At 38.5% G+C, this 27,979-nt stretch overlaps 1 protein-coding gene across 1 annotated transcript in view; it reads right to left on the bottom strand.

Moving 5' to 3' along the window:
* mRpL35 (mitochondrial ribosomal protein L35) overlaps positions 1 to 27,979 on the bottom strand; it is an 81,011-nt gene that overhangs the window by 28,591 nt on the left and 24,441 nt on the right. The window contains exon 3 of the mRNA XM_067143175.2: positions 3,255 to 3,386. Within this exon, the coding sequence (XP_066999276.2) occupies positions 3,255 to 3,386 (132 nt within the window). The remainder of the gene's footprint in view (positions 1 to 3,254; positions 3,387 to 27,979) is intronic.

Here is a 27,979-nt window from a genome sequence, read left to right on the forward strand (position 1 = left end):
AGTGAGTGGTTGGTGAGAGATGATGTACGGGGATGTTTTATAAGACTATCGGTTTTCCCTCGCTGAGGAAATGCTCATTGTGGGCAGCCTTTAAATGTGCAGTGTGGAGGTAATATCAAATACAGTAGAGACAATACATGACACTGAGCGAGATATCGAGGGACAGCTATTGGAGCTCACTCTAGCGGATAGACCTGAACGGTACTGATTCTGTCATAAGAGCATGTGCATTTTTGTGTGAAGTTGACATAATTAAATAGTAGCGTGTGTCTTTCCTTGATATCTCCTCTCAACATGAGGGGAAAGGTATGTGCTGTGTTTGGCTGCAGTAATTACGAAGTAGAGAAAAATGCGCCGTCGTTCTTCAGGTTCCCTCGTGACAAGAACATGTAAGTAATATTGTGTTTGCATATATATTCTTCCAGTGACAGAGATTTTTATAGTACTTCATAATCTTCTGACCTGCTCGACCCATGTTTTAACGGGCTTAAAATATAATACGCATATTTTATTCTATAGTGCAGCAGTTAACCTTCAATACCGATGTGTTGTAGGTGTGATCTGTGGGTTTTGAAATGCCACAGAAGCGATTTGGATAAAGTGTACAAGAAAGAAGGGACGTTACGCTTATATAAGAATTATAAGATCTGTTCAGATCATTTCCAGGCCAGCGACTTTAAAAATCCTCGACTATACAGCCAAGGGTATGTTACATTTTTACTCTAATTGTACGTAAATATTCCTCAAAGCATCACTATCGACAACATTTTCAAACTTTTCTTTCTTTTATCCCTCTTCTCAGATTAAAGCCGGGATTTTATAGATTTTCTTTCTGTTAGTAGGCTTCATGTTAAGAGAAAATTGTCCAGCTATTAAATGTTAATTCATTGCATCATATGTGTAAGGAATGTGCCGATATTTTTATTGACAAATGTCTTAATGTAATGATACAATGTTTTTAAATGAGGAAAAAGACAAATCCAACCGTAAGATTTCAGGCAGGTATGCTAAAGCTAAAAAAAAGTAATGCATAAATGAAAGATCAAGCCATTTCACAGCAGTCCATTTCACACCTTGTTTATGTGTCTAATTTCAGTCTTTAAATAATAACCTTTTAAATAATTCTTCATTCATTTATCCAGAATTGCTTTAGCAACTTCAAAGTTAATATCTCAATACCACTTTCTTTCTAGACGTAATTTATTTATCCATTTCCGTATATACATTTCCATTGATATTTGAATTTAGCGCGATTTGTTCAGGTCAAGTCACTAGGAGCGCCACCGTCGAATTGTCTCCCATGTTAGCAAGGCGAAATCCGTAAGTGTCGTGTATTGTCTCTACTGTATTTGGTAATATGTATGTGGTTCACAGAACTACTAATTACAACTTGATGAAATAAGTTATAACCCAATTGTTCATTACCTGCGTATTCTTGGAAGAATACCACATGCTTGTTGACTATTTATTGTGGAGAGAACTTTTAAAAACTTACTCGAGAACGGAACTGGGGTCATTATTCTTTCACATTGTCTGATGTGCAGTCAGATTTAGTAACCAGTATGGACTCAGTGTGTGAACAGTTTTCATTCATACTTGTTTGGCTGCAGTTCTCTTCGTTTCATGTAATTTGATATTTTCTTCGCAGACACTTGATTTGGCATTGTACGTAGCTAAGATTTGATTTGATATCACCTAGTATGTTGAGGTGCCTTATGTTAATACCTCATACAGTGACATTACTTGGTATTCTGAAATTATGATGGTGCTTTTTTTTCAGTGTATATACGAGGTCAAAATAGGACGAAGATCTCGTAGCCTACTTCTGAATTGTCAGCAATAGGCTAAGCAGTCTGCAGTCTGGATAAAGATGAGTGGAATTGGTGCAGTATTTCTTGTGTGGTGATGTTTTGGATTAACCAACCAACCTATAGATGGTGGCAAATTGAAAGGCTCAGAAGTCAAGATTTAAGAAGTGAGCGTTGTGTTAGGTTAGGGATGCACTTAGCAAATAACTGGTTTTAAATCATAACATGAGTTGAGGCATCTTGCCCTTCCTAATTAATATTTTGAGTGTAAATTATATGTGCTGAATCTATTATAAGGTATACCACATGAGATATGTATGTACAGTGTAAATATTAAGTTGTTTGTGAGTGGACAAGATGGAGTTGTAATTGTTTATTGTAAGTAATATTAGACTTTTGATAAACTTTAATTCTCAGTAAATTTAATAGTTAAGCGTATGATAACTTTTATTTATGGAGGGAAAACCTGGCATGTTACCTAAATTCAATTTCAGGGGTAGACAGGTAAGGTTATATAGGAAGTTTGGAGCATCGTCAGCCTGATGACCGTTGCCTTGGGGGAGGGAGTTATGTCATGCTCTTTGAGTCAATTATTCCTGTAAAGTGTTTGCAGGTGGCGTCTAGTTTCATTATTTATACCTTATCCTAGTGACTATTCATTCATGTAGTGTTTTCTGTTTAGCCAATTAGTTACACTCCTGTTGTCGTATCTCAAGGCTATCATGGCCCAAAATTAGCTTACTTTCAACTACAGTTATGCTTCTGACTTCTACTGTACTAAAAACGGCTGATTTAAACATTTGAAACCAACTTAATATACAATAAATTAACACACGGAAAAACTTTGTCAGGAAGAAACATGTACTCGCCTCAAGATATCGGCTATAATTGGCATAATGTACGAGCAAGTTTTGTCACACTCGCAGACAACTGAAAAACGATACTTATTGCCATCCAGCTGTAATGATGGGAACCTTTAGCTACAGCGTATGCGGCGTCTGTATCGGAGCGGCATCTGACCCGAAATTACCTTATAGTGGCCCTTGGAAAGCCTATACGTCTGGCGTCAGCAATCTGGTCGTGGTCAAGTGCGCTTCACATGTCTTACCCAACCTGTACTTAACTGTTACTTAACTGTACAAGGTCTGGCATCCTTGGTATTACATTCCATGCCCTCCTATTACATTTGCTGGGCCAAGTACAGTGCAATTTCCCCACTACAGGAGCTATCTCTAATTCAATTGCTCATGAGTGTTTCCAGATACACATTAGGCCTATACACATACATTACAATCATCAGGTGGACGGTACCCATTCTGTGTGATTGTAAATACCAAGTATCAATACGGACATGAAACTGATCGATTACAACACATACATTATGTTTGTTAAGATGATGATGATGATGATGATGATGATGATGATAAGCAAATAACCAATACTTACCAATTTAATCTATAAAACCTTTTCAATACAGTCTTAACAGCCTTACGCTTTCCCTTTTGTAAAGAAAATTTAGTAACTGTTCGACACTGAGGCTGGATTGTCACAGGACAAAACCGCTGCACCATATCACACCTGGAACATAAAATATATTTGGAAATTCATTTCCTATAAATTCAAGTTGTTCATATATGGCAAAAATGTACCAATATAATGCACTCACTCTCTCTCTCTCTTATATTGTAATACCTACAATTCTGATTTGTTTTCTCACAAAAGGAAGAAAATAATTCCATACAAAACACATGGCCTTGTTCTTTTCTACAACTGGCTTTACGTTGCACCAACATAGATAGGTCTTATGGCAATGATGGGATAGGAACAGGCTGGGAGTGGGAAGGAAGTGGCTGTGGCCTTAATTAAGGTACAGTGTGTGTGAAAATGGGAAACCACGGAAAACCATCTTCAGGGCTGCCGACAGTGGGGTCGAACCCACCATCTTCCGAATGCAAGCTCACAGCTGCGCACCCCTAACTGAATGACCAACTTACTTGGTGATGGCAGTTAAAGTAGTCATCTGTATTTATAAGACCATGAACGACTAACAAAAATTTGAACTAGGAATTTTTGAGGAGATAGAAGGCACTCATGTAACAACTGTACATTTTAGCATGATTTTCATGATATTTCATATATATATTCAGAAGATCGCGCCTTACTTCTTATAATTGACTAACTTTCTACTTCTTCTAGATTTTACGATTTAAAATTGCACAGTGCCAATCCCCATTAAAATATTTTGCCTCTTCAACTGTTTTTGTGAAAGACTTACTCTTTAATTTCTTATTTACCTATGCATTGTTTTTTTTTGCATTTTATTTGGCTGATGATGACCCAGATTAGGGTCGAAACCGGTACCGCTTCCACTTTTAATTAAATAGGAATGTAATACCACATTTCATATTTATTTGTATTGAATAGGCTGAACTACCTTATTTATTATTTCAATTTCATTGTGATACATTTCAATACGGAACATTATGAAATTTTTATCTTTAAGTCATGTAAGGGCAAAAAAGTGAGTTCCCAACACTTCAAAATGGGGACCTACCAGCTAAGGGAGACAACCCCGAAAGAAAACATTGGCCCTCCAGGATTGCTGGGGGTTGGTTCTGGGCTGACAACCCAATCTGTAAAAAACTCTCGTTACGAAATCTGAAGAAGAAATAGCCGGCCTGATGGGGAAAACTTCTTCAGAAGGCCAAGGCCCACAAAGGGCTGTCGTGCCAGTGATGATGATGATGATGAAGAAGAATTGTAATGTAAGCCACAGTGGCATTTGTTTGTTTTCATTTACTCAGTAAATAATATCTGGGACTGGATGCATACTATAACCCAGTCGTGAAAATCACCTGTGCAAATTGGAGGGCACTGAACCTCCTGAGGATCCAGTGGGAACTTACAGATGAATAGAATTAATCTATAGACAGGCTATGCATGAAGTAGTATTATTGCATGTTTTTCAGCTGATGACGTGTGCAGAGGGCTATCCACATAGTTGAATTTAGTGAGGGTAATTTACAGAAAGTGGCAGGCAAACCCTGACTATGTTCCAGAACTGAATTGGGGACTACTGAATACGAGGCCGTGATGAGCCATGATTATTGTGTTGAGGCCTAGCATTGGAGATAGTATTGTGGCTGACTTAATGAGTTTTACCTGGTTTGTGAGAGTGTGTATGCCAGACCAGATGTTATAATGAATGATATATTTGATGGCCTATAAGCCAGGATTTCTTTCCGTTCAGTAAGTTTGCTTGCCAGGTACAGAGTGAGGAATTTGTGTCTCCCGCTGAAGGCCTCGAGTGAAGGTTTACACATAGTCCCGTTACTTGCAAGGGTAGTAGGCCAGAGACGGTTGCTTGAACCACGCAGGCAAAGATTGTAACTTTTCCCTTGCCAGCCAGCTCATCACCTGCTTTAAAAACATGTAGCCAAGAACAGCCCGGTGTATTGTGACATAGCCTGTTACGAGAACATCGCAGATCTTCAGAACGATTCCCGCTCACTCTGATGCAGCAAGGGTGACATTTATGTTTTTCCATTTCAGGTGTGGTTTATTTGTGTTCATTGTTTATATGTGTCTTATGTGTGTGATATTGTTATTGATTATTTGTGTTGGTTAGCATTTTACAGCCCGTTGGCTGCAGTTAGATCCCGAGGTTTCCAAACCTCTGTCTTATGCCCACGATCTGAATACAGTGTATTAGAAGCAGTGCTTTTGGAGGGTTAAATTCAGGGCCAGCCCCAAGGAAAGTGTTTTTTAAATATGTTTATATCTGACAAATTCGGAATTAGTATAATCAGGCCAACATTGAATTGATCATTATATATTCATGTAAGAGACGGTTTTTAATCACAGCCTACAGGCTAATCGCAGTTGACTTATCTCAAACTCTGTTACAAATAGGTTGATTTGATGTTTCCGAAGTTATTGAACTTTATATGCCCGGGTTCTTGACCTGTATGCTTTGAACGACCTTTGGTGTCGAATTTTATATTGTAAATTTCTTTGTAATATATAATTTGGAGTTTTCATTGGGGTATAGTTACAAGACACGGTATCTCACCAGTATTTGTGATGAAATAGACCAACATCATAGGCTGAATCAAACACGTGATCTTTTAAAAAAAGTCAACAGCATTACCCATGAGTTCAAACCACGCACATGGGTGAAGATGAAGATGGCAACCTCATTACTGATAAGAACAAAGCAATAGAGAGGTGGAAACAATACTGTGAAATGCTGTATTGCAAAGGAAATAATTCTGACGAACAGGAAATTTCTTTGAGGTATGAAGAAGAACCTGATATTTTATTAACTGAAATTGTGAATGCTGTCAATCATTTGAAGAACAACAAAGCCCCAGGTATGGATGGTATTTTGGGAGAAATGCTGAAAGTGATGGGGGAGGAGGGCATGCATGTTTTACATTTGGTATGTAATATGGTGTGGAAAACTGGTGAATGGCCCAAGGACTGGACAACATCAATACTAATCCCTCTTCACAAAAAGGGGTCTATAAAGGATTGTTCCAATTATCGTACTATCGCATTAATATCCCATCCAAGCAAAGTTCTGCTCTACATAATAAATCAACGCCTAAAACCATTCCTGCAACCTCAGATATCCGCAGAACAAGCAGGCTTTGTTGCAGGTAATGTAACACGAGAGTCTATCCTGAACATGAGACAGATAATTGAGAAATGTCGCAAGTTTTGTGTCCCTGCCTTTATTTACTTCCTGGACTACAAAAAAGGCCGTTGATTGTGTTATGCAGGACAAGTTGTGGCAGGTGCTAAAGGAATTTGGGGTTCCACTGCACTTAATATCGTTACTGAAAATCCTGTATAAAAACCACGCAGCAACCATAAAGGTGGATGGTGATCTCTCAGGCATTTTCAATGTGACAAATGGAGTAAGGCAAGGTTGTATATTATCACCTCAACTCTACAACATCTATGCAGTGTGTGTCATCAAAAGAGCTCTCAATGGCTGGAATGGTGGAATTTCGATTGGTGGCAGAAAAATTAATAACCTGCGCTTTGCAGATGACACTTCCCTCATCGCTGGTAGTGAAGAAGAACATCATGACTTGCTTACAAGGGTGAAGAACACTAGTCTTCAGTATGGTCTAGAGATAAACATAAAAAAGACCAAACTAATGGTAGTTGATCGGCAAGGTGAAATCCAACTTACGGGATACCTAAAGGACCTGTATATGATAGTTAAGGAATTTGTATACTTGGGGTCTGTCTTCAATGACACGGGAAGCTGTGATAAAGAGGTAAAAAGACGTATTGTCTTAGGTCGTGCTGCAATGGTTAAACTTACTAAGATCTGGCAGAACCGGGCAATATCAAAAGCCACGAAGATGCGCTTGGTAGAATCACTAGTGTTCTCCGTCTTTTTGTACGGCTGTGAGACCTGGACCGTGAATGCTAAAGACAAAAAGCGCATTGATGCCTTTGAGATGTGGTGTTGGCGGAGAATGCTACGTGTATCCTGGACAGAAAAAAGAACTAATGTTTCCATTCTGGACGAACTCTGCATCAAGAAACGCCTATCTTCCCGTGTGAGTGAACGTTACCTCCAGTTCCTTGGCCATATTTTAAGACGAGATGGAGAGAACTTCGAAAAGGTAATTTTACACGGCAAAATTGAAGGCAGTAGACCACGAGGAAGAACAGCAAGCAGATGGATAGATCAGGTGAAGAAGATCACTGGGCTACCACTTCAGGTCATATTAACGAAATGTGAAAACCGCTCGGGATGGAGACATCTTGTCAAGGTTGCAACAAGGAAATGATGGAGTTATGAGGTCACGACGCTCAGTAATGAGCACAACGACTAATGATGATGATAGTTACTAGTGAATTTGAACTTTATGTTTCTGATTAAATAAACTGTGTTTTTACCCCCTTTATCTTGCAGAGTTCTCATTCACAAATATGTATTCTAGATCCTGCCCTCGTCTTGAATGATAATTTTGTTGGGTATATTTGTTTTTTGGACTGCCATGCAGCGTCTCCACTGAGCTAGGCCATCAGGGACGGAGGAAAGGTGCAATACATAGGACTAACACATTATATGCATATGCTAATTTAGGACTTGTTTTGTCTCGTGAAATATCTTCAGCAAAAATATCTACAATTGACACAGGCAGTGAAAACATATGAAGAACACTTTGAAAGTCATTAAAAAAATGTATGTCACTTGTATTTTGCTTATTCTTAATGTTTATGATGTCTTCTTCTCCTACTCTAATTTGAAGTTAAAAGTTTTTATGTCCTTGATGCTGTTGTGGTAAAATGATGAAATGTTTGTCCTATATTCGATATTAAAGACCTCATAATGTATAAAATGCTGATATTTTTTGTCGTTATGCTAAAGGGACTCTCTTTTTGATTGGTAGCAGAAACTCCTCTCTACCACAGTTGAAAAATGTTCTAGACATGGTGCTGATAAAACCAGATGAACTCTATAGGGAAACTGAAGTGATAGGTGGTATAAGTGGTCATGAAGCTGTCTTTGTCGGTTAAAAATAAATGTGTTAGAAAGGAATGTTGTAAAAGTAGGACTATTAGGCAATACTACAGTATATGGCTGATAAGAGGGGAATGCAGACAATTTTTTAAATGCAATTATGATCAATGGAAAATAAAAATGTAAACAGTCTATGGGATGGGTTTGAACCATTGTTGAGGAGTGTAAAAACAGATATGTAGACTGCACTGCTAATCCTATTGACGTTTCTTTAGGGCCGATGGTAAACACATCCTAATTAAACGCGACTGGTCAGACACAGATACTTAATATCATCCGACTTCACGAGGACCAGCCAAAAAAATTCAACAATGCCAGAGACAATGTGACACCAAAAGGCTTTATTAATAAACTTCAGGACTACTTCTGTGATGCGAAAATCCCACCAGAAAGGCAATTGCGAGTCACTGAAAGATTTCTAGAAAATTCAGTGCACACCTGGTTTGTGGCATTTAGATTCTCATTCGACGACTTTGAAGGTTTCAAGAAGGCATTCCTGGAAAAGTACTGGAATAGCGATGTACAACACAACCTTAAAACGGAGATAGTCTTATTACGGGGTATAAGTGAGTGAATCGTGTGTGGCTTGCCGCTCAGCAATTAACGAGAACTATAGACGATCAAAATATCTTAAACGAGGTAAGGTAGAGTACAAGAGAACAGGAAAGGAGCATATTGCAAATGCAAATCATCTATTAATAGTAAATAACAGTGTATAAAGTAAAATACAAGATCAAAATCTAGAGACGGTCAGGGTGAAAGTAGTGAGGTTAAGTAAGACGAGAAACAGATCATCCACCTGAAGACCAAACGTTAGTGAAACACTCGGAGGAGAAACAAACAGATCGCCCACATGAAGAGAAATCTTAGTGAATCACTCGGGGGAGAAAACTCATAAGTGTTTCGAGGGTGGTGGAAGATTTTAATGCACACAGGAAAGAGAAAACGTAGTTGCACATAGTGAATCACACGAGGAAGAGACCGCATACCTGCATCAAGGGTGGAGGAAAGTTTGACTCACAGTGGAGAGAGAAAGCATATTTGCAAATAGCGAATCACAAGGGGATGAGTCCGCATTCTTGCCTTGAAGGCGAAAGAAAGTTTGACTCACACCGGAAAGACAAAGTATAGATGCAGAGAGAGTGAACTGGCGTTGATATACTCACAAGGGGAAAGCTAACCACTACTACGTGCTCTGCGCAAAGACTTTCAACAAACAAACGCGGAGAAACATACGAGAATTCGCTATGCCGAACAAGACCGATAACTACACATGTGAGGAATGCAACTCACAACTGAGGGAAGAAGACAAGATAATCACATGCGATGGTAACTGCAAGACACGATACCACGTGGAATGCATGGGTATTTCTGTGTCAGCTTGTAATGTGCTGAAAACCAAAAAGAACAACTTTTTCTGGTTCTGCCCTAAATGTAGGCACCAACTCGTTACATACGGCATAAAAACAGCACCCGAAGACGAAACAAGACCCGCTATCTTAGAAAACACGGAAACATGCTTAGAAATAAGGAACGATGTGACCGAACTAAAGACTACTATCGACTCACTCAGCAAAACTATATTAAATAAACTAGCTCTCATGCTTGAAGTACAAGTAAAACGATCAGAAATTCTGACAGATCAGATGAAACGCAGCACAGATAACCAAACAGATAAAACCATCCAAAACACAGAGGAGCATCAACCATTGTATTCGGAGGTGACCCAAACCCGAACACACAATGCACCACTAATATCAAGACCACAAGGCCAAGAGGAAAAAGAAGTTACAACATACACAGACAATCTAGATAACTCTATGAACACTAATACCCAAGATATGAAAGGGCACGGAAATGACAGGCATGTAGAACCAAAGTGGACAGAGGCAGTCAAGAAGAGAAGAAACATAATAACAGGAACAAATACAGAGGAGAATGGATTACAGGCAGCGGTAAAACAAGCTTGGCTATACATTGGGAAACTTAAGGACACCACGACCACTGACAGCATCAAATCATATATAAAGAAAAAGTGTTCCGATTGCAAAATCGAATGTGAAGAACTAAAGACCCTTGGTAGCAACAAAGCATTTAAGTTAGGAATTCCATTTCAGATATTAGAAGAAATTGAAAAGCCAGAGTTCTGGCCAAAAGGAGTCATAGTACGACAGTTTATTTTTCGGAGAAGGCAACAATACAGTGGAGTCAACCTCGAATAAAAAGACGACGACGAACAAAACGAAGAGGATCGATCAACAAAATATAAACGTAATATCGTGTGATACTGAAGACCTTAAAACAACATTAATCCCAAGTATATCTTTGGAAGAAGAACATCATTTGGACATTCTAATTTGGAATACGGAAGGACTTAAGTCACTTATCTCGCTAATTCCAGATAGCTTTTGGTGCAAATTTAATATAATCATAGCAACTGAAACCTTCCTTACAGAGCAAATCAGCATACCATATCTGTACAGCAAGCATGCCTTAGCCACTCCAAAAGAAAGAGGAAGACCGGAAGGTGGAGTCAGCATATTCCACAAAAACAACATAGGTGCTGTAAAGGAAGTTCACACAGAAGAAAACATGACACTTATCAGAACAAACAAAATTACTGTTATAGGTATCTACATAAGCCCGGCTAGAAAGGTAGATGATGTAATTGAGCATATAGTGAAAGCCATTACATTATCAAAAGAAGACCAAAACGTGGTCCTGGGCGGTGATATCAACTGTAGAATTGATAGACTCGATCACAAATCCAGACTTATCCTTGACCTTCTATATGATGAAGGATACATTTTAATTAATAGAACGGAAGAAGTTACCTACATTAGTCCCAATGGGAAAAGTACTATTGACCTAGCTTTTGTTAAAGGCGAATGCTATAAAATACTTGCTCGAAAAGTTATGTACCAAGACCCAGTGGCCACATTAAGAAAGCACATTCCAATTTCAGTATCTGTTGACTTCGGTAAAACAAGAGGAAATCTTAAGAATAATTTTCAAATGCTCACCACAAGGAACACAGATCTTGAAGTCCTTGAAAGGAAGATGAGCAGCCTAGAGAAAATCCCAGAAATGATTGAGGAGGGCCTCACTGACCTAGCGCTGGACATGACGCTGAATCTCATTAAGGAAGCCCAACTAAAAAGACCTCCCAAAACTGCAAAGATATGGTTCGATAAGGAATGTTACGACCTTAGAAAAGAGACTTTAGAACTTCTGCACAAAGCAAGACAGTCGGACAGTAATGACATACTGGCAGAATATGCGGCGAAGAGAAAAGTATATAAAATAACAATCAGGAAGAAAAAAGCTATATTCTTTGAAAACCAAGCTCTCACGCAAGCTAGGGATGCTCAGAGGGACCCCTTCATCGCTTTAAAGAAGAGAAAGGATTGTATCACCCCAGACTTCCCAATAGCATCATGGGAACAGCATTTCTCTAAGACTCTAAACGCAAAAAATGTTCAAATAGCTCTACCACTTCGTGAGAACACGGAAGCAGTGTCCGAGCCGATAACACAGGACGAAGTTAAAGCAGCAATACTCAGCTCAAAGGATAAAAAGGCTGTGGGACCAGACGGCATATTCAATGAAAATCTGAAAGACACTATCGATGTACTACTAGATATATGGACCACTCTGTTTAACAAATGTCTCACTTCAGGGAAAATTCTGGAAATTTGGAGACAATCAAACTTAAAAATGTTGTACAAAGGAAAGGGAGACAAAGATGATCCTGATTCATATAGAGGAATTGCTCTAGAAAATAACATCTACAAAGTGTGTTCAAGAATTTTAGAGAACAGGCTCGTCGCAGAGACCTACACAAATATTCCAGAACAGCAGTTCGGCTTTATGAAAGGAAGAGGAACACTACATGCAGCAGCAAACCTCATCGAGAGCATACATGACACAATCAGACATCAAAATGGTAAATTCTTTGCAGTCTTTGTTGACTTCAAAAAGGCATTCGATCTACTTGACAGAAAAATTATAATTACAAAACTGGCCAATATGATTGGACAAGATAATCCACTAACCATAGCAGTCAACAATATCCTAGCCTTCAATCAGATCACAGTACAAGATGGGAAATCATCATCGAACAACATAACTCAGGGAAACGGAGTATTGCAGGGCGACCCTTTAAGCCCCCTCCTCTTCAACATAACCTTAGCAGATATCATGCAGGTCACTGACAACAGTTCAGTTGTACTTTATCAATATGCAGACGATATTGTTATGGGTTCGAGTAGCAGGGAAGAGCTACAAAGATCAATGAACAAACTTGAAGAGTACGCAGTCAAAAACAGCCTTGTGATAAATAAGAATAAAACAGTTCAGATGGTTTTCCGGAAAGGGGGGAAAATCGCATCTAGTGACAGAATACAATGTGGAGGGGTGGACCTAGACATAGTGAACTCGTTCTCATATCTGGGTGTCACTTTACAACCTACGGTCACCTCATTTAGAATTCACGTAAGAGAAAGATCTTTAGCTGCCATCAGAAGCATATATGACATTACAAACCCGAGTAGACTATCGCTAGACACAGCCATGGCCTTATTTTACGCCAAGGTCCTCCCAGTTCTCACATATGGTATGGAACTTATTTGGGAAAGACTAACGGTGTCCGACCTTCGGACTATTGAAAATGTAAAGGCCAGATTTCTGAAACGAACACTGGGCATCTCCAAAATGTCACCATCACGACTTGCGTATGAATTATCCAAGGAAACGTTTTTACTCGAAGATTTGAAAATGAGAATGCAGCTTCCACATACGCAGCAAGAAAAGGAAGTTCTCCAAGAGCGAAAGAGGAAACAAGCAGAAATCAGCCTGGACTTTTACTCAACTGATGCTATGATTGACCGCAGCTGGACCGGTCCAAATAATGGCATGAGAAGTGCTTTGAATAGGCTGGCGGTACATGGGTTTCACCATCGTCTATGCCGGCGATCAGGCTTCCATGAACCATCTCTACATTGTGTGTGTATGTTGTGTGACAAACATTGCGATCGCTATCACTTCAGCAAGTGCAACAAAAGAACAAAATCTTTACTAGAATATGCGAAAGATTAATGTATTTTAATGCACATTTGTGCGCTATTAAATATATTATTAAAAACAGATATGTACCTTTTGAAGTGGTAAGGAATAGTTACTACCCATTATATTACAATAAGGAAATAAAGAGATTAAGAAGGAAGTGCAGATTAGAAAGAAATACAGGAATGGTTGTGGGAGTAAGGAGAGATTGAAGGAACTCACCAGGAAATTGAATTCAGCTAAAAAAAAAAAAAAATCAGCTAAGGATAACATGATGGCAAACATAATATTGGGAGCCACATGAATTTTAAGTAGATGTATAGATACTTTAAAACAGAAACAGGCTCCAGGAAGGACATTCCTGGGATCATCAATGAACAAGGAGAGTGTATATGCAAGGACTTAGAGAAAGCAGATGAATTCAGTCAGCAATATGTAAAGGTAGTTGGATATAATGTCCTGATAGAGAAGGTGACTAATAATGGCAAAATACTGAAATTTACCTACGATAATAGACATTTGAGCCTCCGTGGCTCAGACGGTAGCACGTAGGCCTCTCACCGCTGGCTACCGTGGTTCAAATCCCAGTCACTCCATGTGAGATTTGTGCTGGACAAAGCGGAGGTGGGACAAGTTTTTCTCCAGGTACTCCGGTTTTCCCTGTCATCTTACATTCCAGCAACATTCTCCATTAACATTTCATAGCATTTATCAGTCATTCATAAATCACTTAGGGAGTGGTGACCCCACTGTAATAATAGCCTATATATGGTTCATTCACTACGTCCCTCACCTGGTCTAAGACTGGAAAACAGGTTGTAGGTTTTCATTCAATAAAGACATTTATAAAATGGTACCTAAGTTGAAAGCTAAAAAGGCAGCCAGGGTTGATAACTGGAGATATAGTGCTATGTCTGAAATACTTATCTGATTATTGTTTGCATGAAGGAGTTATCTCAAATGAATGGAGAGTTACAATAGTAACCCCAATGTACCAGGGAAAGGGTGGCAAACATAAAGCGGAAAATTACAGGCCAGTCAGTTTGACATGCGTAGTTTGTAAGCTCTGGGAAAGCATTCTTTCTGATTATTATTAGACACATCTGAGAGATTACTAACTAGTTTGATAGAAGGCAGTTTGGGTTTAGGAAAGGTTATTCCAGTGAAGCTCAACTTGAAGGATTCCAGCAAGATATAACAGATATTTTATATTCAGGAGCTCAAATGAACTGTATAGCTATTGACCTATCCAAGGCTTTTGATAGGCTAAATCATGGGAGATTACTGACAAAAATGAGGGCAACTGGACAAGACAAAAGAATGGTTGAATGGGTGGCTACATGTCTAGAAAATAGAACTCAGAGAGAATAGGTGAAGAGTTACCTAATCCTGTAATGATAAGACGGGGGCCCCGCAGGGTAGTTTTCTTATACAGTGAAACCGCGTTGGTGCGCTCCTCATTAACACGTTTTCCCACTTAGCTCGTCGTAAATTCAAAGTCCCGATTCTCATCATAATAAATCAATATAAAAATACCTCACTTATCAGGTCACGATATTTCACTATTACCACTTAGAAAGATCACATTTTTACTAGCCCTCAAAGTGTTATTTGTCATCCCTTGTGGAAGGAATGTGATTTCCAACTCAGGTAAGAGTTCTCGGCGCAGCTGCGTGATAACGGGGAAATGCCTTGAATTCTTGAACTTCACAGGATAAGTTGCAGCTACAGAGAGAACAAGCCGTTAGCCTCAGAAAGGGCCAGTTTCTCGGTTAGCAGTCAGACAGCAGAATAAAACAATGAGCCTGTTTGTGCTTGTATTTCATGTTCCATTTAGTACAATAAACTAATGTATTATTAAGGTCCACCTTTTCAATACAAAATGTACAGAGTTTAAATTACATAAATGATTAGGGACTAGTTTCGACCTAATAGTAGGTCATCATTAGCCTAAAACAAAATTAAAACATAAATACCGAAGAAATTAAACATGTCCTCACCTATTCTAGGCAATGTAAAAAGAATTCTCTCCCTGTGTTCACCAATTAAGACTCCCTTTCCTTCTCTTACAGTAAACATTATTCCAGAATCTACCGACATTTCTCGACAAAGGTCTCTGACAATATTTCCAATCTGTACAAAGGGCCACTTCTTCAGCCTAAATTAATCTTTAAAAGTACATATAATATTAAAAATAGAAGCTAAAAGATTAGCTAGTTATTAAAATTTGGTACATATAATGTGAATATTGATATATTATTAAAAACATGTTAATGGAACACTGTCAATGATCATACTAAAACTATCTTGTCAGAGACTAAAACATCTTCCATAAAAAATACGTAGTTCTAATTAAAATGGTTCAAATAAAGTTGTTTGTGGATTACCAATGTGATAATACGTAATTCCAACGAAATTCTGTAACCACTAGATTCCATGTGATTTTCATCAAGGTAACTTGTCTCTCAAAGTGCAAGTATGTAAATATCTCTTTCTCTCAAAACATCACTAAGTTGTTTTAAATTTCCAACTTTTAGGAGAGTGTTAATATTTAGTGTTCCGAGCAGATGTTATTGCTTGGTTCATATCTTTCTTGAAGAGGTTCTGAGAAATTCTGACTCTTCTCTGCATGACATTCCAGGCTCTCCAAAATCCAAAGGCCTGGTTGCACCACTCACGACGGTGGGGGATTTCAGTTTCGAGCTGCCCCCTGGAGTAGTCTTTCCTGAAGGTGTTTCCATCATGCCTTATGTTAAAGTCAGTTGGGAGGGTAGGCATTTCCTGCTCCTCCAAAGTAAAACTGAGGTTGTAAGCCCCAGAGTTTGGGTCTTCTGTCCTCTGAACCATTGGGAACCTCCCTTTTCTGCATTAGAGACCACTGACCCTTTTCTTTTGCCTTAGTTGATCTGCGGGTATTTATTTGGATGAACCTTCTTCACATCTGCCCTACATATCTAAAGGAACCTCCCCTATCAGCCACAGGGATGCACCATGTCGAGGTTGAGGCCCCAATCCCAATATCTTATGTAAGATCATGTCCAACCCCTGCTTAATTCCTGGAGTATGTTTACGGCCGTACCTCTGGAGTACAGACGCTTCACATTGCTCATCTTAAAGATGGCTGACATTATGGGCCGGCTGTTTGATCTAAACAACGCCAAGAATTGAAAGTAGAATGCACACATCTTCTTTGTGGTTTCTATGGTAACGATGGCAAAGAAACAAAATGGGTGCCAGTTAGGGCAGATAGTTTAGTCAATTATATCAAGTGACTCTGAGGATTGTGTTAGCTATGGAATAATTGAAGCAATGAATAAGATGGCTGACACTTATGACATAAACATGAATAATAAATATGAACCAAAAACACTATAAAACTTATTGTTGTTTTATAAATATTCATTTTCAATTTTATCATTGAATATGTGTTGAGGATCTATTAATGTCTGTAAATTTCTAGATGCTACAATGCTCAGTTTTATCCCTTTTGGATGCGTGTGTTAAACAGTGAAAGACTTTTGTATATTTGATACTTCATGACTTGTCACATGCAGATGTGCAACAACTGCAGATTTTTCATGCTTATCTAGGTGAAGTGTCACCAGGCATTCTTGAAATCTGATGTCAAATCCTCTTCCAGTTTGTCCAAAGTAAAATCATTCACAGTTTTCATAGGTGATTTTATATACAGTAGTCTGTTTGAATTTATATGGTGTATTTACATAGTGTGGTAGAATCTGACCCAGGTTGTATTTGGTTGAGAAGCTGATGAGTATAGTTTGCTTCTTGAGAGCTGTGGCTATTTAGTATGAACGGTATACTGCGATACTGCATGTCTTATTTTAGGAGTTTTCCTTCTTGCATTGATTTTTCTGCTGTTTTCTTCTTGGTGTTTAATTGTATCCATTTTTTGTGGCCATTTGCTTTAGCTCTACATTCTTCAGGTGAAATATTGTACAAATTTTTACAAACCAATGCGGCTTTGTCAAAGGGATCTGTACTACTGACCACAATGACACCAGTGTAGTTCGCTGTCTCGCAGGGATCTCATCCTAATTTCCTATCAATGTTGGAGTTCATCAGGGTTCAGCACTGTCACCTCTGATATTTATGCTATGTATGGATACAGTCACAGCTGACATCCAGACGCCATACCTGGGGACCATCTTATATGCTGATGATGTGTTCCTTGTGAATCAATCCTGAAGGAATCTGAAAAATTGCCTGCAAATGTGGAAAGACCACTTAGGAGAATATGGCTTGCAACTTTTAATCACGAAAATCAAGTATCTGCAATGTGGCTTGCAGACTACTGGTACCATTCGCACCAACAGGCAAGACCTAGTTAAAGCTAATAAATTTAAATACCATGCATCACTGTCCAGCTCCATGGCTAAATGGTTAGCGTGCTGGCCCTTGGTCACAGGGGCCCTGGGTTTGATTCCCAGCAAGATCGGGAATTTTGACCATCATTGGTTAATTTTGCTGCCACAAGGGCTGGGTGTATACGTTATCTTCATCATCATTTCATCCGAATCACGACACGCAGGTCGCCTACGGTCGTCAAGTCACAAGACGTGCACCTGGCGAGCAGGACATGTCTTCAGACATTCCTGGCACTAAAAGCCATACACCATTTCATTTCACCATGCATCACTTATCACATCAGACGGGGAGACATTACCAGACACCCAAGCACAAGTAAATGCTACATGGCTGAAGTGGCACCAAGTCACTGGTGTACTATGTGACAAGAAAATTCCCACCCGCCTGAAAGGAAAATTGTACAAATCTATAGTCCAACCAGTTACACTTTATGGGTTGGAATGCTGGCCTACAACAAAAAAGCAGAAGTTCTACATGGTATGGAGATGAAAATGCTACAATGTTCTGGATCTTACAAGACTGGACCATGTCAGAAATGCAGATGTTAGAGGCGATTGGGAGTGGCATCCATTCCAGAGAGGATCCAAGAAGCATGACTTGGATGGTATGGTCACGTCGTCCAAAGCCCTGCAGTCTCAATGGTACATGCAGACCTCCACTTTAATCCTTTAATCCTGGAGTTTCTGGATCTTGCGGTCGTTCCAAGAAGAGATGGTTCAAATGCATCAAAGAAGACATGCACCTTGTAGGCATCAATGAAGCTGATGTCCTAGACTGCAGGAAGTGGAGGATGGCATGTTTAAAGGCAGATCCTGCACCAATGCAGGACCAAATGCTAGGAAAGAAGAAGAAATTCATTTAGGTATTTCCTCGAAGACCGTACACCTCTGAGGAGTTAGCCAGGCATATTAAGGTTGGAGAAGGGTGCAATACGTCGACTGATAACCTGCCTCTGTTCCTCTGATGGGGTTAAAGTTGTTCATGTCCATAGGTTTAACCTTAAAGTACACTACACTTGACTCCTGGGTGGTGCTAAGCGAGGAATAACGATCAGGCAGTCAAACTTGTGGAATCAAACTTTCATCTAAATAGCATTTTTCAGAGCCACAACACAGGGAATGCTGAACCTAGCTTTCGAATGTGCCAGGTCAACACAGAAGGATCACACAGATCAAAATGCGGGACCAATTTATAACTTACACCTTTTGAGATGAATGCATGAGTACTTTGTTTGAATGTCTTCAGATAAATAATTTGATTGGATGATACAGACAAAGAAGTACTGAATTTTAGTTTATGTGACTCTGGAGGTGAAAATTCTTTGTCCAGCTCACCTGAGAGCAACAACTGCACAAGTGACACTGGCAGCGACAGAGGGGTTGAGATGCAAGTAATATCAGTCCTGGAACTACGACCATTATTCCTGTTTGTAATATTGATAAAGGGTGAATGTTGCTGTCAAACTCTGATAAACACACCCTATAGAATATTTATTTATGTCCTGTGTGTGGAGCATGGGTTCACCTGCTGTGACTACTCGTTGACTAATTTTTCCACTTTTTGATGAACAAAGACATAAAATGAAACCAAAACATCACTGAAAGTAGCTTTTAGTACATATATGTATGACTCGTTGGCTGAATGGTCAGCATACTGCCCTTCGGTTCAGAGGGTCCTGGGTACGATTCCCGGCCGGGTCAGGGATTTTAACATTCATTGGTTAATTCCAATGGCCCGGGGGCTGGGTGTTTGTGCTGTCCCCAATATCCTGCAACTCACACACCACACATAACACTATCCTCCACCACAATAACACGCAGTTACCTACACATGGCAGATACCGCCCACCCTCATCGGAGGGTCTGCCTTACAATGGCTGCACTCGGCTAAAAATAGCCTCACGAAATTATTAGTACATATATTTCATAAAAGTGGACTAATGTGTACTGAACGAAGTAGCCGCACTACGATTATGAAGCCAAGCTCTGCATTCAGGAGACACGCGAGTTTGATTTTCTGTAATTTCCCATTTTCACTTCCAGGCAAATGCCAGGACAGTTCCTATTCATAGGTCACAGTTGTTTTCTTCCACCTACTTACCCAATTTCATTCACCATCATTCATTTCATCTTCATTAGCTCCTCAACCGATCATGGCATCAGCAAGTGCACGTACAAACATGCCATATAAATTCATCTCACCTTATCCCCGACCCCGTATCAGGAAATAGACAGAGAACTAATGTGTACTTAAAGTTAACCACTGTCAGATCATATTATGGTGTGTCCCTTGTGCCATTCTTCGAGTGAAAAGAAAGAAAAAGCATGAGACGATATTTATTTTGTCTTCAGACAACTTCAAAGTTGAGATTCCACTCTTAAACAAGGTATATGGTTAATTTGGGTATCATCATCATCAGTCGTTGTGCTCATTACTGAGCGTCGTGACCTCATAACTCCATCATTTCCTTGTTGCAACCTTGACAAGATGTCTCCATCCAGAGCGGTTTTCACATTTCGTTAGTATGACCTGAAGTGGTAGCCCAGTGATCTTCTTCGCCTGATCTATCCATCTGCTTGCTGTTCTTCCTCGTGGTCTACTGCCTTCAATTTTGCCTTGTAAAATTACCTTTTCCAAGTTCTCTCCGTCTCGTCTCAAAATGTGGCCAAGGAACTGGAGGTAACGTTCACTCACACGGGAAGATAGACGTTTCTTGATGCAGAGTTCTTCCAGAATGGAAACATTAGTTCTTTTTTCTGTCCAGGATACACGTAGCATTCTCCGCCAACACCACATCTCAAAGGCATCAATGCGCTTTCTGTCTTTAGCATTCACGGTCCAGGTCTCACAGCCGTACAAAAAGACGGAGAACACTAGTGATTCTACCAAGCGCATCTTCGTGGCTTTTGATATTGCCCGGTTCTGCCAGATCTTAGTAAGTTTAACCATTGCAGCACGACCTAAGACAATACGTCTTTTTACCTCTTTATCACAGTTTCCCGTGTCGTTGATGACAGACCCCAAGTATACAAATTCCTTAACTATATCCAGGTCTTTTAGGTATCCCGTAAGTTGGATTTCACCTTGCCGATCAACTACCATTAGTTTGGTCTTTTTTATGTTTATCTCTAGACCATACTGAAGACTAGTGTTCTTCACCCTTACAAGCAAGTCATGAAGTTCCTCTTCACTACCAGCGATGAGGGTAGTGTCATCTGCAAAGCGTAGGTTATTAATTTTTCTGCCACCAATGGAAATTCCACCATTCCAGCCATTGAGAGCTCTTTTGATGACACACTCTGCATAGATGTTGTAGAGTTGAGGTGATAATATACAACCTTGCCTTACTCCATTCGTCACATTAAAAATGCCTGAGAGATCACCATCTACCTTTATGGTTGCTGCGTGGTTTTTATACAGGCTTTTCAGTAACGATATTAAGTGCAGTGGAACCCCAAATTCCTTTAGCACCTGCCACAACTTGTCCCACATAACACAATCAAAGGCCTTTTTGTAGTCCAGGAAGCAAATAAAGGCAGGAACACAAAACTCGCGACATTTCTCAATTATCTGTCTCATGTTCAAGATAGACTCTCGTGTTCCTTTACCTGCAACAAAGCCTGCTTGTTCTGCGGATATCTGAGGTTGCAGGAATGGTTTTAGGCGTAGATTTATTATGTAGAGCAGAACTTTGCTTGCATGGGATATTAATGCGATAGTACGATAATTGGAACAATCCCTTATAGACCCCTTTTTGTGAAGAGGGATTAGTATTGATGTTGTCCAGTCCTTGGGCCATTCACCAGTTTTCCACACCATATTACATACCAAATGTAAAACACGCATGCCCTCCTCCCCCATCACTTTCAGCATTTCTCCCGAAATACCATCCATACCTGGGGCTTTGTTGTTCTTCAAATGATTGACAGCGTTCACAATTTCAGTTAATAAAATATCAGGTTCTTCTTCATACCTCAAAGAATTTTCCTGTTCGGCAGAATTATTTCCTTTGCAATACAGCATTTCACAGTATTTGGGTATATTTTCATGGTTTTAGTAAATTTTCCCAAAATTTTGCATGCATTTTTTTATTTTTCAATTTTTTGCCATCTACGGCCATGAATTACTGCTACCTGCAAAGGGTTAAAATATGTAGTGAAACAAAATAATTTAAAATATGCAGAGTAATTGTCATCAAGGACTCTAGATTTTAAATTATTTTTTTACTACACATTTTAAATGTTTGGTGTGTCATTGTTCATTATTCAATAATTTGCCAATTTATGATTAATGTAATGGCTCGGGATAACCTCATAATGTAAGGTCGAAACTAGTTCCTATGATGTTTCCATGATATTAACACACTTGTGTATTCAATAGGTGGACCTTTTCCTGCCATATTATAAGTAGATTACTCGTCAACATAGATCAATATGAAATTTATCACATATGACACTGGAAACCCTCTAGAGAAATGAATTTAATTTTAAGGGCCCGTATTGAACTTTGATTAAACCAAATTAAAATAATAAGTGAGTTAAATCCACCTTTTCAATATAAATTAAATAGTGTTTATTAAATAAACATTTAATGGGATTAGTTTCAATCTATTTGAAGGTCATCTTCAGCCATATCACATGTAGAACAACATATTTGAAACACAGTGGTTTTAAAGATGGTCTTAAAACATAGAAGTTTGACACAATGAAAAAATTGTTTTTAGAATTTCCTTAAAACACATTTGTTCACTGAACTGTGGGAATATATGAGAAGAAGAAGTCTTCTAGTATTCTTCGTAGTATTCAAGATAACAAATCCACTTACCCATTTTCTCATAACACTTATAAAGAGCTTTCTGTTGAACAACATCATTTATTTGCTCTTAAAAAGAAAATTAATGACAATAATCTTATTATCACCAAAGCTGATAAAGGAAATACTACGGTTATAATGGATAAAAATGATTATATAAATAAAACAAATAATTTCATTTCTGATGGTGCTTTTTCCATAGTCAAAAACGATCCTACCCAGAAAATTCAAAGATTATTAAAACAAACCTTAATGTACACCCCTTTCCTATTCACAGACCAAGAGAAAAATAAATTAATTAGCATGAATTCAAGTCTCCCTACAGCTAAAGCTCTTCCAAAAATACATAAAGCTAATGTACCCATTCGTCCTATAACTAACCTGATTCAAGAACTGGAAAAAATCCAAAGAAAAACAGCCTGATTTGTGCTGGGTGATTTCCGACAAAAGAGTAGAGTTATAAAAATGTTGCAAAGTTTGGGTTGGGAAGAATTGGGGGAAAGAAGACGAGCTGCTCAACTAAGTGGTATGTTGCAGGTTATAAAGGAATTGTATCATAAATGGTATGTTCCGAGCTGTCAGCGGAGAGATGGCGTGGAATGACATTAGTAGACGAATAAGTTTGAGTGGCGTTTATAAAAGTAGGAAAGATCACAATATGAAGATAAAGTTGGAATTCAAGAGGACAAACTGGGGCAAATATTCATTTATAGGAAGGGGAGCCAGGGATTGGAATAACTTACCAAAGGAGATGTTCAATAAATTTCCAATTTCTTTGAAATCATTTAGGAAAAGGCTAGGAAAACAACAGACAGGAAATCTGCCACCTGGGCGACTGCTCTAAATGCAGATCAGTATTGATTGTTTGATTGATTAATTTTAGGCCAAGCCCCTTATATAAAATTTCACAATTTATTCAAAAATTTCTCAGAATGAATTATCATTTTATGTCCAACAAATCCATCAAAAACACTTCAAATCTAATTAATAAGTTATGTAATTTCAATATATAACCTCATCACTCACTTCAATCTTTTGATATCATTAATATGTACCCTAGTATACAAATATCCAAACTCTACCCCATTACTGAAAATAATTTAAATCAATACAGTCATCTAAGTAAATTAGAAATCAAAGATTTCATTTTGGTTTTGAAATTAATTCTAGATAACAATTTCTTCACTTATGACAATGTCATATACCAACAAAAAGGTTTGGCCATTGGCTCACCCGCTTCAGGCATACCAGCAGAAATTTACCTAGATTTCTTAGAACACAACAAGATTGAAAATAACCTAAATTTTAATATTATCCTCTTTTTGGTTAGATACGTCGATGATGTCCTAGTTATTTTAGATGAAAAAATTTCTAGTGCGAAGTCCACTCTTCTAAATCTTAATAATAGTGACCCCTACATTAAATTTACACTTGAATCCGAACTAGAATGAAAGATTAATTATTTAGACCTAACCATCACTAGAAACACAACCTCATTAGGTTATAAAATCTTCAGAAAACCTACCCAAACTACTACCACAATCTGTCAGGATTCAAATCACCCAATAATCCATAAACGGGCTACTTACAATAGTTTAGTTCATAGAGCTTTCACTGTTCTAATGTCCAAACAAGATCTAAAAAGTGAATTAAATACCATTCGTTTCATCGCAAAATCAAATGGATACAACAATTTTTTTCACTGATAGAATAATTAATAAATACAGACATCGCCCTTCAACTACTTGAATAAAAGATAAACCTAATACCTCATTCATTTCAGCATTTACTTTTAACAAGGCCATTTACAAAATCACTAACACCATTAAAAAATACAATATACAGTAAATATAGTATTCAAAACCAATAATAAGAATTCTGACATCTTATACAACTCCACCTCTATTAATACATTTAATTGTTTTTTATAAATCAGGTGTTTATAGATTCAAATGGCATGATTGCAATTTTTCTTACATCTGACAAACAGAGAGAAACTTCATCACTAGATACTCAGAACATAAGAATGCCATTAGATACAATAAATTTTCAGTTGTAGGTCAACATATGTATGACTATAACCATAATTTCACCAATATTCAACAAGATCTAAGAATTCTTAAAACATTACAAAAAGGCCAATTACTTGATATAACAGAGAATTTTTTTCATACATTTAGATCAATATTTTAACTCTAATTACAACCAAAATGAAATATGTGGAAAAACCAACATTCTATTTGACCTTTTTATCATTACTCTTAAAAATGTAACCAATCTAAATTCAATCTTCCATTCTACTCATTCCACCTCTCCTCAGCATTTACCCCCATTCCCTCATTTGTCAGCCCCACCTTAAGTTTCCCTCCATTCTTAACACTTTTCATTAAACCTTAGTAATTTTTCCTTATAATCTCTATCATTTTCTTTTTTTTTTTTCATGTCATTTGCTTCCTAGCATGTTATTTTACTAATACAAAGGGCACTAGGAAAGTTTTGCAATATGCAAAAACGGTTGGCTGGATACCCCTGTTATGGTGAGGGATAAAAAGAGGGGTGAAATCCGGTCTAGAAGACAGCAAGATGCGACCTTCACACCAGTTGTTACCAAGCAGTGGGACTGAAAGCAAGTTAAGATGTCAGTGTGGTCTAAAGGTGAATATCGCGCAATTATCTCCTACAATTTTGCTCGTGGATTAACTGTTGACCAGTGCCTGAGGAAATGACTCCTGTGCTGGGGAAAGACTGTCCACATCGGACAACAATTTTCCACTGGTACAAAGAGTTTTAGAGGGGAAATTTTGGGGTTGAAGACGATCCTCGTTCTGGGCGACCCTCTGAATCAGTGACTGAGGAAAACATTGAAGCTGTGAGGAAAATGTTGCAGCAAGAGAGGCGGTTGACATATCGGCAGGTAGAAGAGACCCTCCACATCCCTACACAAGCTATTCATTCAATTCTACACGACCATCTCCATGTGAGAAAGGTCTGTTCCCTTTGGGATCCCCATTCACTCTCAGAGGAACAAAGGGCACATCGAGTGAAATGGTGCTGAAAAATGCTAAAACAGTTTGAAAATGGGACTTTGCGTAACGGCCACAGCATCGTTACAGGTGATGAAACTTGGCTTTATTAATACGATGTCCCAACAAAATCCCAGAACAAGGTGTGGCTGTTTGAAGATGAGGGTACTCCTGTGACTGTGCCAAAGTCAAGGTCAGTGAAGAAAAGGATGATTACAATATTTTTCACTAAACAGGGCATCCTGACTCGGGTTGTGCTAGAAACACAAAGGACAGTTATTGCAAAGTGGTACAGTGAGACTTGCCTGCCTCAGGTCATCCAGGCTCTCAAGCAGCTCCGTTCAAAGTCATGGCTCGACACTTGGCTCGTGCATCACGACAATGCTCCAGCATATCGTGCTAATGTAACAATGGATTTTCTTGCCAGATCAGGGTTAACTGTGCTTGATCACCCTCCATACAGTCCTGATCTTGCCCCATGTGACTTTGCACTCTTCACAGAAGTGAAGATGAAGCTGAAAGTGCGGCGTTTTGCATCCGACGAGGAGCTTCTGGCAGCATGGGATTAAGAGTGTGAAAATGTAACTGAAGAAAAGTGGCAGAGTTGGTTCAGTGACTGGTTTCGACGTATGGAGAAGTGTACTGAGTGTGGTGGAAATTATTTTGAAAAAGTCTAAAGCGTTCACTCAAATTGCAAAACTTTCCTAGTGCCCTTTGTATGTCCAACACTTAATTACGTAAGATGAGCCACAATTTGACTCATTTCTTTTCAACTCTTCCTTTCATTCTTTTCATTTAATATTTTACATTCCTTAAATTTTGTTAATATTTCCTACATCTTTCTAATTTATTTTTCTTTTCCTTTGTATCAGCATTGAATGAGATTTCACTCCACCATTTCAATACAAAGAATAAACATCTTATACTTAATTCAAGTGTCTTTTCACTATCATTTTTTAAAGTAATTAATCTCCATGGATACCTTCAATATTTTTTACATTGTTTTCTTTATACACAACTATATAGAATTTCCTTTCCACTGCAATAATATATTTGTTCAACTCTTATTTTAATTAGGACATTACTTTGCATATATGCTCAACTCTACATCTCATCAAGATTATAAATGATTTAAAGTGTATCTACACTTCGCAGTGATCTGAAGAATATCAAAAGATTTCTTCTCTACTCCAACAACATTATGCATATATGCCCAAATCCATACCTCATCAAGATTGTGAATTTCGACTTGTATGTACGCTCTTGAATACTACGAAGAATACTAGAAGACTTCTTCTCATATATTCCCACAGCTAAGTGAACAAAAGTGTTTTAGGGAAATTCTCAAAATAATTTTTTCATAGTGTCAAACTTCTATGATTTGAGACCATCTTTAAAACCACTGTGTTTCAAATACGTTGTTCTACACGTGATATGGGTGAAGATGACCTTTAAATAGGTTGAAACTAGTCCCATTAAATGTTTATTTAATAAACACTATTTAATTTGTATTGAAAAGGTGGATTTAACTCACTTATTATTTTAATTTGTTTTACTGGAAACCCTGCCAAACATGTTACCAAAGGCCACCAACAGATTGTGTCTGTGGGCCTGGGTGGCTGGGTACCCAACCAACACAGTTGGAGTGCACACGGCCACGCTCCAAGATGGACGGACGTAAAGTGGAACAGCAATCGTACTCAAAATTGTGCTTCCCGGTGGCCTAAATGCTCATCAGTGTCATGGGGAGCTACAAGAAGCTGAGGGTGATAGTGTGTGGCCATAAACTGTTGCATGCTGTACTGTATAGCAGCTTTCCTACATGAACATGTAGCAACTAAGGACCTTGTGCAGAGTGGATGTTCTGTGTCCACTCAAACTGACATATTCGTAGCTATTGTCGACCAGTGGTTAACAGAAGACTGATGTTGGATGTGCAGGAATTATTAACTCCTATAGGTATGTCTGGGTCGACAGTGTTCTGTATTTTATGACAGGGCTTGCAGGTATGTAAGAAGTGTTCAAAGAAGGTGCCACATCTGTTAACAATGGTGCAAAGTTGACGTGATTTGAGACCTGCCGTATCCACTTGGAGCAATGTCAGTGCAAAGGGAATGACACATTCAATCACACTACTGCAACTTGGGTGCAAGCGAACAAACCAAAACTAATGCATCAGTCAGCTAAATGTCATCATGATGACAAAACTGATGTAACAAAATCTATGGTCTAAATAACACTAGGTTCTTAGTGAGTCTGCCCTGCCAGTATTCAGTATTTATTATATACACAAAAACAAAGTTAATCTACATGTTTTGTACGTGTTTCAAGAAAAA

Source organism: Anabrus simplex, chromosome 3, assembly GCF_040414725.1.
Source record: "Anabrus simplex isolate iqAnaSimp1 chromosome 3, ASM4041472v1, whole genome shotgun sequence".
Lineage (NCBI taxonomy): Eukaryota > Metazoa > Arthropoda > Insecta > Orthoptera > Tettigoniidae > Anabrus > Anabrus simplex.